This window comes from Carcharodon carcharias, chromosome 2, assembly GCF_017639515.1.
Source record: "Carcharodon carcharias isolate sCarCar2 chromosome 2, sCarCar2.pri, whole genome shotgun sequence".
NCBI classification, from domain to species: Eukaryota; Metazoa; Chordata; class Chondrichthyes; order Lamniformes; family Lamnidae; genus Carcharodon; species Carcharodon carcharias.
In genome coordinates, this window is record NC_054468.1 from 28,100,769 (window position 1) to 28,114,759 (window position 13,991).

Below are 13,991 nucleotides of genomic sequence, written 5' to 3' on the forward strand. Positions count from 1 at the left end.
TACAAGTAGCGATTGAGACACAGACTATAGCATTTAACAGGGAATTAATAAAGAGGGAGAATTTGTATTTTTATAGCACCATATACATTCAGTCAATGTATCAAAGCACTTCACAACCAATGAAGTACTTTAAAATTCAGTAACTAGATGAATATTTGAAAATGATGAATACAAAGGAGTATGAAGGCAAATGGAATTGGAGTAGATAACCCTACTTGAAGAATTAGCATGAGCACAGATGCAATAAGCCAAATGCTGTACTATAATTTCTGAGATTCCACATGTAAGAACAACAAGGACAATAACACTGTAATTACTTATTTAAAATAAATCTCCATGGACATTTTTACTAATATTGTATTTATTTTGTCAATTGCAAACCTTGTAGCAAAACATGATCTCCTTTATTAGGTAGAGGTGCAGTTTTCTACATACTCCAAATATAAATAAAAGGATTTTCCTCTGAGAAAGAAAAATCCCTTTTTCAGTCACCTAATTAATAAAATTTCTAGTTCATCTAAAACTAGAACTTAAAAGGCCGATGTTATAGCAGTTTCATCCTTATAGATACAGCAACTTTATTGATGATTCTTTCTGCTCAATAACATTTCACATTAACATAAATGTGTTAAATTACAAATACAATTTGCACAAATAGCTAAATTTCTAAGAAAAAATATGTACAGTACTGCAGAGCAATGAAAGGTAGGATTTGCAATAACTTAACATTAGCCCATTTCAATATACATGATATGGCTACATCTTGAGCCTTCTTGCCAAAAGTTAAATAAAGGACATGCGGGAAGTCCTTCCTTTCTGCATATATTACCCCATTATACAAAATACAGGCTTTAGAGACCCTTGTGATTAAAGCTAAGATCAGTGAACAACACAACTGTGCAAGAGATCTGGAGACGTCACGCATCGACATCACAGTCCTGACAAGAACCAATTCGGCTATAAGAATGGATTGGTTGAAGAGCTTCCTGTTGGAAACTGCCCCATTGGAGCTCCAGCCTGTGGGAGGAGAGCGAGAAAATCACAATGAATATGTTCTTTTAACTGTAATGTGAGGAACAGTCAAGAAAGAGGAATTGCAAGATTCATGGCTCCTTAGACAGCACCTTCCAAACCCACAACCACTAGCATCTAGAAGCGCAGCAGGAACATGAGAACACCACCACCTGGAAGCTCCCCTCCAAGCCACTCAGTATCCTGACTTGGAAATATATCGCCGTTCCTTCAATGTCGCTGATTCAAAATCCTGGAACTCCCTCCCTAACAGCACTGTAATTATACCTACACCACATGGACTGCAGCAGTTCAAGAAGGCAGCTCAGCACCACCTTCTCATGGGCAATTAGGGATGGGCAATAAATGCTGGCCCAGCCAGCGAAGCCCATATCCCCTGAATGAATAAAAAAAAACCTACTCTCTAAAACAAACCTCAATACTTGGGAATACTATTTCTCATTGCTCATCCACCACTACAACTCAAAGCAGGCCCACCTGTACCAGTATTCTTTTTCCAAGCAGCTTCATCTTCACTGCCACCAGCATAAATATTATAAATTATATTCACAATGTGCTGCAGATTTCTTTTCAATAATTCTACACATGTCCAGTTAACAGATTACGGTACAAACTCCACAACTTGTGCAACTGGGATAACTCACTGATCCAAGATTCCTTTAAAAACTTGATGAAGCCACTGGAATTCAGATTTTTAGATCAAATGAGCCCTGAGAGCTGAAACTCAACATTTCTCATTAAATAACAAGGAATAGCCCACTGTCACAACAGGAGGTTTTGGGATGGATGCAAGACTGGAGAAAATTATTTAAAACAAAACAAAATAAAAATTACCAGAAATGGGTTACTAGATACTGCAGATGTTCCCATTGGTTGACCATACTGCATGACCATTGGCTTTGATTGTCCAAATGAACCAAATCCGCCACCTGAAGAAAAAAAAAGGCAAAAAAGTTAATGAGTGGAGTTTATATTTGGAAGATAAATACAGGAATTTGATAATATATTGATCAGTATTGATATTACCAACTGCTTGCTGTGGAAATGCTGAATGCTGAGGGAAGGTCACAGGAGCAGATAAAATTGGCTGCTGGAAGCCACCACTGAAGCTGGTGGGAAGAGTATATCCAGCTGGAGTGGCGAACAAAGTGGGCATGCTCATTGATGCTGTTCCAAAGCTTACTGTTACAGAGAGAAAGGAAAAAAAAATGAAAGCCGAATTAACTGATAACTTAAAACAACTAATCTCAACATAGAGAAGTCTTTATAGAGGACCCTTCCGACTCAGACATTTAAAGGGGGACTGCAATCAAACGCTCTGGATGGGTATGGATGTTGAATCTGCTTCAAAATACATTATGCACTCAACACAATATGTTCAGCTACCAAAAGGACTAACAATTATATACGTACAGTTTTTGGAAGAGCTATCTTAAATACACATTAAAATGGAAACATCTTAAAAACATTAATTCCAGAAAGTATGAGCATAAAAGCCATCAAATAAGTCAAATATGTGATATTTATAAATACTTTTGCGCGAGTCCAGTAATATCATGAGTACTATTGAGCATCAAACCACTTTTAGATTTTTAAAGTTATTTGTTTGGTTTGAAATCGGAGTAGTGGGAATGTTACTGGACAAGTAATCAGGAGTACTGGACAAATAATCCAGAAGATGCAAATTCAAATCATACCCTGGCAGTGTGTGAAATTGAAATCAGTTTAAAAGAAATCAGGAATTAAAAAGGTGGTATTAGTGAAAGCAACCATGAAACTGTTGGACTGTTTCAAAAATCCAAATGATTCACTAAAGCCTTTTAGGAAAAGAAAGCTGCTGTCCTTATCTGGTCTGGCCTGAATGTGACTCTAGTCCCACACTGAGGCTACCAGCTCTGAACAACAGTCTGAAGTATATTAAGTCATTACGACAAATAACTAGGAGGCAGCCACGAGCTCTTTTGTTGGAGTGGGCAATAAATGCCTGCTTTGCCACCAGCTCCCACATCCCGAGAATGACTAGAAACAGAAAAGCTCCTTGACATGCTAGCTAGTCATTAGACAGTGAATCAGTAAGACACTCAATTTAGCAAGTATCAAAGTGCTGGCACCTACCAAAATGAGCCAGTGGAACTGCTCGAGTGTGCAGAGTTCCTAAAAGCCCTCAAGGACAGCCACAAAAAGTTACAGAAAAGACAAGTAATTATTTACCGTCCTCAAAACATAAAAGCAGAGACTAGTTAGCATGCAGCGAGTTAAGTAAATACATTGCTCCAGAAAAAAGGGGTTTCAAAGAAATTGGGTCTTTAATTAACCACTGGGACTTTAAAATTATGATTTACCAAAAAACTGGAGCCTAATTCTGAATGAGAAGACTCATTTTGCCTCATTAAGCATGTGTAATTTGAGCCACAGACTTACTCCTTTCAATTTATAACATGCTGCAACGATTAAAATTACATATCAAAATAATACTCATTAACTTAGCTTCTTAGGCCCCTAGTAGTCGTCAGCAGTGCAGGAATAATGTCAGATTTAAAAAGAAATAATTTATAGAAATTCTAGATGAAAGATTTAAGGACATTTAAAAGCTGTGTCCTGTTGAAAGATTTGTCTTAGCAATACATGGTGTTGTGAAGCAATGGAATATAATCTCATATCTGAAAATTCTTCCATGGTGAATAACTAATAAGTAATCATTTGACTGTCAAGGTTCCACCTTCAACCAGATACGCTTGCATGCTTTTAACTTATTTCTTTGTGCACTTGAGTGCATATTACTGAAGCAATATAGCTACTTTAATTTCTGATCCTGATGAAGGATCCACACCTGAAAGGTAAACTTGGCTGTTTTTCCAACAGTTGCTGCCTGATCTACACTGGATGAGGAAGAGGAAAACCCAGTCAACATTTCCATTCCTCATTAGTATGTGCTAGTTCTTGCTGGAGATGTGTACCAGGATTAGGCTGAGCTTTAAACCATTCATGACCAGATGACCGATGAACAATTACTTTCTATGTTTACTCGAGTGAGGCACCAGAGGTCTGCCGGCAGATGAGGAACTGTACCCTATCATGATTCAGCATCCTCAGGATAGAAGTGGAGGAAACTAGAGAGACAAAAAGCTCTCTATTGTTTTGCAGCCATTAGCCTATTTAGTCCAAGGTAGCAGAGTTTTGGATGATTACAAGTTTACAGAGTGTAGTACGTAGGAGGCTAGCTAGGCACGCATTAGAATAGTCAAGTTGAGAAATAACAAGGGCGTGAATGACAGTTCCAGCTCAGACGAGCTGAGGCAGGGGCAGAGTTGGGTGACATTATGGAAGTGGAAAAAGTTAGTCTCAGTGACAGTGCAGATAGGTGGTCAGAAGCTTATCTCACAGTAAAATATGACACTAAGGTTGCAAACAATCTGGTTCAGCCTCAGACAGTCGCCTGGGAGAGGGACGAAGGTGCTGGCTAGAAGTCTGTGGCAGAGACGAAAGGCTATGGCTTTGGTCTTTCTAATATTTAGTCTGCCCTTAGACTGAATCTTCCCAATTTATTTCATATTTTGAAACAGTTTTCAATCCAGCTAGATTTGCCATTAACTTAATGAGCTTCAAAAAATCTGCATACATGAAATTTTATCAAATGCTTTTTGAAAATGCAAGGAAATAATATCCAGTGATCAATAACCCCTTCAAAGAGATCCATCAAAATTATAAAGTTGCTTCTAACTTCAAATTGCCAAATCCTTAAGGCAGCTGTGCTTTTAAGATGTGGACTGATCACTAGTCTCTGATTTCATGTTAATGTTTGTTCTTTCTCAGCCTCCTTCAAATATCATATAAGCTCCAATGTTTATAGAATTCCTAAAATATTAACAGGACAGTAGTGCATTGGAATCTTTGAGTTACAAGGTGCTAAAAGAGTAATAGGTAAGGCTTACAGTGCCATAGGCTCAGGCGAGGACAAAGGTATGCAATGCTACAGTGATGAAGTAGGTGTTTTTGTGACAGAGGATATGGGGTCAGAAGCTCAGGTTGTAAGCAGTATGGTTAAACTTGAGACAATGGCTGAGAATGGAGACAGAATGATGGCAAGGGTACAGATTTATGGCGGTGGGGCAAGAGATGACGGCTTTAGTCTTTCCGATGTTATAATTGGAGGGAATTACAGCTCCCCCAGAACTGGGTGTCAGACAAGTATTCTGAAAAGACAGAGGCAGTGGACGGATCAAAAAAGATGGTGGAGAGGTAGAGCTGGTTGTTGTCACTATACATGTGGAACCTGACTCCTTGCCTTTGGAGGATGTTGCCCAGGTGCAGCATGTAGATAAAGAAGAGGAGTGGACAAAGGATATACCTTCAGGAATTCCGGAGGTAATGTGTCGGGGTAGGTTACAAAGTTATTGCTGGAGAAGCTTTGACTACGAGTGTGGTAAAGTGGAGCCAAACTACTGCAGTCCCATTGAGCTGGACAACAGATGAACAGCATCGAAAGGTAACCATGTCAAAGGTTACAGAGAGATTGTGAAGGACGAGGGGTGATAGTGCACTACAGTCACACTGACAGAAGGTGTTTCAGTGCTATGGCAGGAGCAGAAGCTTGTTGATAGAGTCAAACATGGCATTGTGGGAAATACAGACAGGGGTTTGGGAGGTTATAATATATTCAAGGATTTTGATAAGGCTAGAAGATTAGGCACATAGCTTGCAAGGGCACAAGGTCTGAAAGCGTGGGTTTTTTGAGGAGGCTGCTGATTGTGCTGGATTTGAAAGGCACAGAGACAGTGCCTGAAGAGAAGGAACCATCCACGATGTCAGCTAGCAAGAGTGCCAGAACAGAAATTTGGATGATCTGCATCTTAGTGGGAATGGAGTCAACAACATAGGAGGTGGGTCACATGGCAACATGAGTACATAGAGGGCTTAAGAGAACATAGGAGTGAAACTGGAATAAGATGCAGGTTCATTGCTAGGGTAGGTGGAACCTTGGCAATACTTGACTTGGTATACAAGGGGAAGGAAAAACGCACCAGAAATAGCTGAATGGGTGGTCTCAAGCTTAGTGACGAAGTTTATTTAAGACTTCATATTTTTCACATCACTTAATCCCCACTCTTCTCATAGGTTCAATGTTTGCTTTCCTAAAGTTGTTAGCCTTGGCTCTAATGTTTATACAATAACAAATCTAACCATACAATAACTAACAGCCAACTGTTCACCCACGTCCAAGTTAATCAGTCCAAGTGGAATGCTAAGCGCCAAAAACAATACAGCATCTGCTCTTGTACTCTACATTGTGTTTTATTGAGAATCGGTAATCATTACCTCTCTGAAGATAGTTTGCACTTTCACTCCTCTGACTTTTACTCCTTTTTAATTGCTCCTGGCCTGACCACTTTAACACTGGGACATGAAAATTTCCTGTTATATGAAAATACAGGACCGGAAAAGCCATCCTAAAAACTAAAACCACTCCACCCACTCTCTCAAAATCCAATTCTCCCTTAATTATCATTACTAGATTTAGTATATTATGATTCTTTGCAGCCTGTAATCTTTGCCTATCGAGCTTCAAATCTGCTTATCTTGACAGAAATTGGTATTGGCCTTTTTGTTAATTGATATCCAGATTGCTCCAGCTTCACAATCTATCTTTGAGAAATATTTTATGCTCTCAGTTCTAGCTCACGCTCATCTACTGCTTGCACAGCATAGAAACCTAGGAAGGTTTGCAATATGAAATAATTGCATTCTACCTAGTGGGTTCAAAGAAACAAACTTCCAAAGCGTCCACTCTCACAAATCTAAATTTCCTCTTATTTTTCAAACATCATTAGCCTTCACTACCATCCCTGGGTACTATACTTCACACATTTACCTTGCTGTAAGTAATTAAATTTAAACAATGTTGCAAACATCTGATTCCATAATTCACATGTTTTACAGGTATACCTTTTAGTTTTAGGAAATAGAGTGCTAAATGTAGACAGATGGAAACATCTGAATGAGAAACTGATAAACAAGTGCAATTCAAACAGACCTGGGGTAATTACAGTTTCAAAGGATAACCATTGTTTATTTAATAAGGTTAGAGTTAGCAGGTATAAAGCTTAAGCAACAGAAGACCCATCTTTGAGTATTTGGTAGGGACAGAAGGTCTACGGTCATATCAATAAGGGACTTAAATTAGTTCCCAGATCAACGAAGATTAAAGCAGCTCTGTAAACAAAGGAGTCCTTGGTGGAATCAGGGAGTCTGGTCACAGAATTAAAGGGTTATTTTGAAGGTGAAAAACAATTTATAGATCTGTTTGGATAGTCCCAAATATACAACACTGACATGGAGATGAGATGTGGAGGTTAGGCAGGCCTTATTTATCTGTGTGTTTGCTCAGAGAATCCTGCAGGCAGTCAGCAGTTCAGTTTGAAAACAGAGACAGCTGCAGTAGACTGAGTCAAGGGAGCAAAAGAGGTAAATGTTAACCAAGCCTACACCTTAAGCAGAGAAAATACTAACTTTATCATTCACCACATGGAATGCAGGCGAGAGCTCATGCTCAGTTTGGTGACAGAACTTGAGACAAAAAGAGGTTGGGAGACTTGCCTAGCTTGGCGCTGGAGGAAGAAATCTACAGTAACCCTCAGTAAAGCAAATGTGGGATCAAACTGGAAGCAATCTGCGTCTGTTTCTCTTTAAACTTAAGGGGATCGCAACAACACTCTGTGCATGCTTTCCACTCGAAGTTTGTGCTCATATCGCCAGGATCTAGAACTTGTAACAACCTCAAACATATTACTTGTGCTCAAAGAAAATGCTTTTTTAAGTTCTGAAACTCCCAGTCATTCACAATAGCTTCATTTGAAAATGTACTTCAACTTTTGAAAATTAGGTCAGGACCAGACATGAAACAGGATAAAAATACAACCAGTTCCCCAAGCACTTGCTCCTCATTACCCTCTGTAAAGATTTGGTTAGATTCCAAGCTACTGGTTCTGTGAAAGTACTACTGCTATCAGGGTGGGGAGTTGTGAGTAGTGACAGTTCTGCCCAATATGGTATCAGATGTTAAGCCCAGTACAGCCATTCCAATAATGCTATTTAGGTGGCAATGAAATAGTGGTGTCTTTATTGTGGATCAACCTGTATGAACAAAATTTTGTGCCTGAACTTTTCAGAAATATCTTCAGTGGAAGAAGAGCAGAGGCCTTACCACCTGCAATCATCAATTGCCAGTTTGTTTACATTAGGAATTTATGACTTGGAAATCATAAATTGCTGGCAATGACTTTTTCATTGTTCCTCTGGCTCCACTATAATGCATGCACTTCAATAGAGTTTACAGATATGGACATGTCACACAATGAATGCAAATGTGTTTCACACCAATCCTCACAAAGGTTTATTATCCATACCTGCAGTTCTTCCATTAGTCTGGAATGGGTTTGTGGCAGCAGTTGCTGGCAAAACAGGAGTTGCTACAAATGGATTGGTTGCTGCTGCAAAGGCACAACCAGGAAAAGTACAGAATTAAAGTACAGATTAAAGTACAGAAATCAGTATCATTTGAAGTATTAGACTAGGAACGTCCAAAGGATAGTTGCTTATTTTGCAACCAACAATTGACAAGAGCACTTTCTATGAAACGAGAAACATTCTCCGATTACAGCAGATATGTAATTGAGATTTGTATTATTATACAAGTCTTTATGCACTTTAAATTTAGAAAAACCTATGAATTAGCAGACAAAATCCAAATAAATGCCCTTTCATTTTAGTGACCACAGTATCATGTTTACCTGCAATTGTTGGGTGTAATCTGCTAAAAATCCATGATGTCCATCAACAGGACTTCAATGTTCTCACAAACACAATCATTTTGAATAGATTTAATCTTAATTTATTTTTATATATGCCATTTCTCAATTGAGTCATATTTTGGCCATATGTTGCATCTATATTTGAGTTATGTGATGCATTTAGGGGCAGTGCACAAGTTTACAACTGACTCCCATCCATGCTTTCTGCAGATTTTAAGTAATTTGCTCTAATTCTCAGATATATTTTGCTGTCTACTCCATTTGTGTCTCTGTCTTGACTCACTCTCTCCCTCGTATTTGCAGATCTGTTCACTCCCACTGCCTCTTCACTAATCTCTCAACATTGAGTGTCCTTGAATGTGTCTCCCACTTTTTGTGTGATTTTTACTCTGACATCATCAATTCTTCAGGGGGAATGTGCTGTTGTTCTAAGCTTGCAGGAGCAGTTGGCTTCTCCTGGTGACACCCTGTCCCTTCTGAATGGCTACAAAATTAAAAAAGCTTCAAAAATTGATAAATCTTCCCATTGATACCTTTACAATTATATTTTGAAATACTGATTTTCAGTCCCTACCCATCTCTTTCAAAGATGATGAAAAAAACATAACTATTTCCATTTCCATCTTTATGGCTGAATAATAAATATCAGCCAGTCTACCCTTCCCTAGGCCAGTTATTCTAAGGAAATGAAGACTGGTGGGTTTACCAAATCCAAGGATTGAATCATGTTGGGATTGAGCAATGGACCTTTTCTATTACTCAATAGTATACCCACGTGCATTTACCTACTGAATCAGAGGCTATATGTTTTGCTATTGCAGCACATCAAGTGTAAATGTATTCTCTACATTAACTAGTTTACTTACTATATAGCGTTAATAGAGCAAACATCATAAATTAGGCTTTGTTGCAATCTCAGATATCTACTTTAATGCACTAAGTTTCTTATTACAATAAGAGCCTTTCAGCTGATGAAATATTAGAACCAAATTTTCACTAACTAAAGCTCAAGTTCTATAAAAACAATGAAAATAAAACCCAAAAAGGCCTGTTATTTTTGTGTTAGTTACCTAACTTGGGCATGTCATCATTGCAAAGGCTAGGTACACAGCAAAGGGAGGCAAAATGCCTGTTCACACTCACCCAACAATTCGTACATGTTATGGGGAGGATAAATCTTGCTGTTTTTCAGCTGAGATTCATGAATTTTGCCAGGGTGGCTGCAGCACCAACAATGGGCCAGAAAGTCGGGGGCAAACCGGCCTCAGTTATTTTTGAGGGCTTTGACCCAATTCTGTGGCAATGAATGGCCTAGCGTCTGGGCTCCCATTCTTTTAAGGGGCAATATCCTGCTTCAAAGGATATTGGCTCCGGGCCAATCAGAGGGCTGGCAGCTCTTCAATCCTAGAAGTGTCACTGGGGCTGAGGTGGTGGCTATTGCTAGGACGCGGATGCTACTCTGGGACCAATATATGTGGGGTGGGAATTGCTGGGCCCAGAAAGGCAGGCTCTGGCAAGATTTGGGGGGCAGCGGTGGTGAGGGCAGGGTAGGGTTGCTTCCATGTGGCCGGCCCTTGCTGTTGAAGGCGCCTTCGTGGTCTGCAAGGAGGCCCTGTGTTTTACTGAGTGGTTTTTCCCATGTGATGCAGGCACCTCCTGCCGCTGGTAGAATGCCAGTGGTGGTGGGACAAGGCCCTTAAATTATCCTCTGGGTGGGAAGGCAGTCCTCCACGATCCCACAATTGAGAGAATTCCACAGCATCAGGAAGTGACAGGCACTCCGCCTCCCCCAGCTTGCCTCGTTTTTTGGCCCCACCCACCTTCCAACCCACTGCTGAGGATCCCCCCCTGTATGGTACCTTTCACATCCTCCAGAAAATATTTATCCAACCATATATGTTATGCGTGCTCATTTCATAGAATAGTTACACCACAGGGGGCCATTCAGCCCATCAAGCCTGTGCCAAGTCTCTGAAAGCCAGCTTTATCCCTACAGCTTTGCATTTCTTTTCCCCTCAGGTGCTTATCCAATTCCCTTTTGAAAACCACAATTCAAAATGCTCCCACCATCCTTTCAGGCAGTGCATTCCAGATCCTTACCACTCACTGCGTAAAGAAGTTTTTACTCATGTTGCCATTGATTCTTTTGTCATTCACTTTAACTCTGTTTCCTCTGATTCTCAATCCTTCTGCCAACTGAAACTGTTAATTTCTGTCTATTGTCTAGGCCCCTCATGATTTGCAACAACTCTACCAAATCTCCTCTCAATCTTCTTCGCTCTAGGGGGAACATGCCCAGCTTCTCCAATCTATGTAACAGCAGTCCCTCCTCCATGGAACCATTCTTGTAAATCTTTTCTGTATCTTCCCTATAGCCATCATATCCTTCCTAAAGTGAGATACCCAGGATTGGATACAATACTCCAGCTGAGGTCAAACTAGTATTTCATAAACTGAACCATTCAGATTTTTACTCAAGGAGAATAATTTTTTGTCAGTTCAAAATGCAAACATATGTTTTATTTTCCCACTTTATACATTGATTTAAAGAAAATTATGGAAGACTGATTGCAAATTGATGGACTCAGTCATGCTCTTCTGATCAGGGGAAAGTCAATGTGGTACAGTCCCACTTAATGTTCTGTCTTATATGCAAACCATAACATCTTATAAAAAGCCATTATACAGAAGATAAAGGTGGTAATGGAGAGAGCACAGCAAAACATGTGTTAATAGAGTACCCTATGAGTTTACTTTTTATTTGGTATTATTCACAGTATGAAGCCACTTTCTGATCACTAGCAGTTATGGCAAAGAGATAAAGGGGTGGATGAATGAAGGGAATACACACTGGCTTCCTTTCTCTCTTCTGGACTGGGTGTGCCCTCTGTAATGTTTCTTACATTTCAAGAATTCATTAAACATCAAGAATTCATCATATAGGAACAAATGAGAACAAACAGTGCTCAGTGACACAACTTGTTGGAGCTACAGCTTATTACCCCATATTTTAATTTCTCATATCCAAAATTAGGAAAGAGCTATTGCATAGTCGCAAAAAAATAATTTTTTTTACCCAAATCTAAACTTGTCCCAGCAAAATAGATGGCTTACCTCCAAATGCTGCAGGTGTTGTGCTGACCCCAGAATGAGTCTGTGCTGCTGTAGCACTTTGTATTGTCCCAAACACACTGCAGGAGAAAATGATCTTTATAACAGTCTCCATAAAATACAGAAGAGTAAGGCTAGAACCAAATTCCACCAAAATTGCTATTTTCCATAAAAACCTTTGAAATTTTCTTTCAACCATGCGACTGGGATTAAAAGTCTCCAGAGTTGAAATTACTCGACTGAGTGTTTGGGGCAGCAGGACAACACTGGAGCAATTCACATGCAATTCCAAGGCTGGACACTAGAAGCTGATCAAGTGGTAGCACCTAATCACCATATGAGGTTGTAATCAACCTCCATTTGAAGATGGATTGGTCACCTTCAGGTATGTAACAAACATTCTTTGAAAGAAGTTTAGACTCCATATATCATAGGTGAGGTGAGATACATAACTGGGAAAAATCAGATATACCTGTTCCTTTAAGAGGTTTCAGGTCAGATCTGTGTGATCTTCACTTACTGTGTCTATAAAGACTGCCCCCTTGCTGTGTCATCTCCAGTTCTTTGCGACCAGAGGCGGTACATTCGGTTTTGTGAAGAGCTGTGATGACTTAGTCCCTTATGATCTTTGGGAAGGAGAGAAAACCCCTGCCTGTAACACTGGAATAGATAGAACTATTAAACATGTAACATTTTAGTGTGCTCAATAGACAGTAAAAGGATATGACTTAAACAACTTAAAACGTAAACATTTCAGAGCAGAGACAGGCTCTGTTTATACAGATCAGCATCCTTGAAAACAAGGGATCCTTATAATAAAAAAAACACAAGAAGACTAAGGGCCATTGGGAAAACTCCAAAAATTAGCCCATGTAAGAGGTTTGACATATTTGCCAGGTCCTAACTTTCACTCAAAAAAAATACAAGGGTAAGCAAAGCATTTGCTGACAGCATTAAATTAAGAGTAAGAGGAGACTCATGTGGAGATTAACATCGATATAGCATGTTGGGCAAAATGACCTGTTTCTGTGCTATAAACTCAGTGCCATTCAGAAATACTTCACATTGCTCTCTAACGTGGCATCAGCTTTGGACTGATGGAACATGTTAAGCATAGCCCCTCCAGACTGAGAATATCCAGGGTGAGACAAGTTGCATTGGATAGTAGAGATGCCTATAAGCAGACTTTAATTGATCTGCATGTATCCACCATTAACTAGTTGCTAAAAATAGAAAATTAATTTGCCTTACATATACCTGATCCTAATGGAGCAGGTGTTACAAACCATCTTAACTTCAGAAATTGTTTAATTTTTAAATGATCCATGTGAAGCCATTTCCAGACTGGCAAAATGCTGCTCTCGGCCAAAAACGCATTTAGAAATAGATTGCACTCAGCTAATTTTTAAAAATGTATTAGTTCATTGGGTGTGGGTATCATTAGCTAGGCCAGCATTTATTGCTCATCCTTAATTGCCCTCGAGAAGGTGATGCTGCGCTGCCTTCTTGAACCGCTGCAGTTCATGTGGTGTAGGTACACCCACGGTCCTGTTAGGAAGGGAGTTCCAGGATTTTGACCCAGTGATAGAGAAGGAACGGCGATATATTTCCAAGGTAGGATGGCGTATGGCTTGGAGGAGTACTTCCAGGTGGTGGTGTTCCCACACATCTGCTGCCCTTGAGGTTAAGAGTTTGGAAGGGGCTGTCAAAGGAGCCTTGGTAAGTTGTTGTGGTGCATTTGTACATGGCACGCACTGCTGCCAATATACATCGGTGGTGGAGGGCATGAATGTTTAAGGTGGTAGATGGGATGCCAATCAAGTGGGCTGCTTTGTCCTGGATGGTGTTGAACTTCTTCGGTGTTGTTGGAGCTGCACTCATCCAGGCAAGTGGACAGTATTCCATCACACTCTTGACTTATGCCTTGTAGATAGTGGACAGGCTTTGGGGAATCTGGTGGTGAGTTGCTCGCCACAGAAGTGCCAGCCCCTGACCTGCTCTTGTAGCCACAGTATTTATATGGCTAGTCCAGTTCAGTTT

General features: G+C 39.9%; 1 protein-coding gene across 4 annotated transcripts in view; it reads right to left on the reverse strand.

The window, feature by feature from the left end:
• Positions 1–343: 343 nt before the first annotated feature.
• agfg1a (ArfGAP with FG repeats 1a) overlaps positions 344–13,991 on the reverse strand; it is an 80,474-nt gene continuing 66,826 nt past the window's right edge. For 3 of the 4 annotated variants that reach the window (XM_041180564.1, XM_041180561.1, XM_041180548.1), the window contains 5 exons: positions 11,955–12,031; positions 8,436–8,519; positions 2,059–2,214; positions 1,867–1,961; positions 344–1,017 (listed from right to left, as the gene is read on the reverse strand). In XM_041180564.1, the coding sequence (XP_041036498.1) occupies positions 958–1,017; positions 1,867–1,961; positions 2,059–2,214; positions 8,436–8,519; positions 11,955–12,031 (472 nt within the window). In that variant the 3' untranslated portion in view covers positions 344–957. The remainder of the gene's footprint in view (positions 1,018–1,866; positions 1,962–2,058; positions 2,215–8,435; positions 8,520–11,954; positions 12,032–13,991) is intronic. The other variant, XM_041180557.1, reaches the window with a different exon arrangement.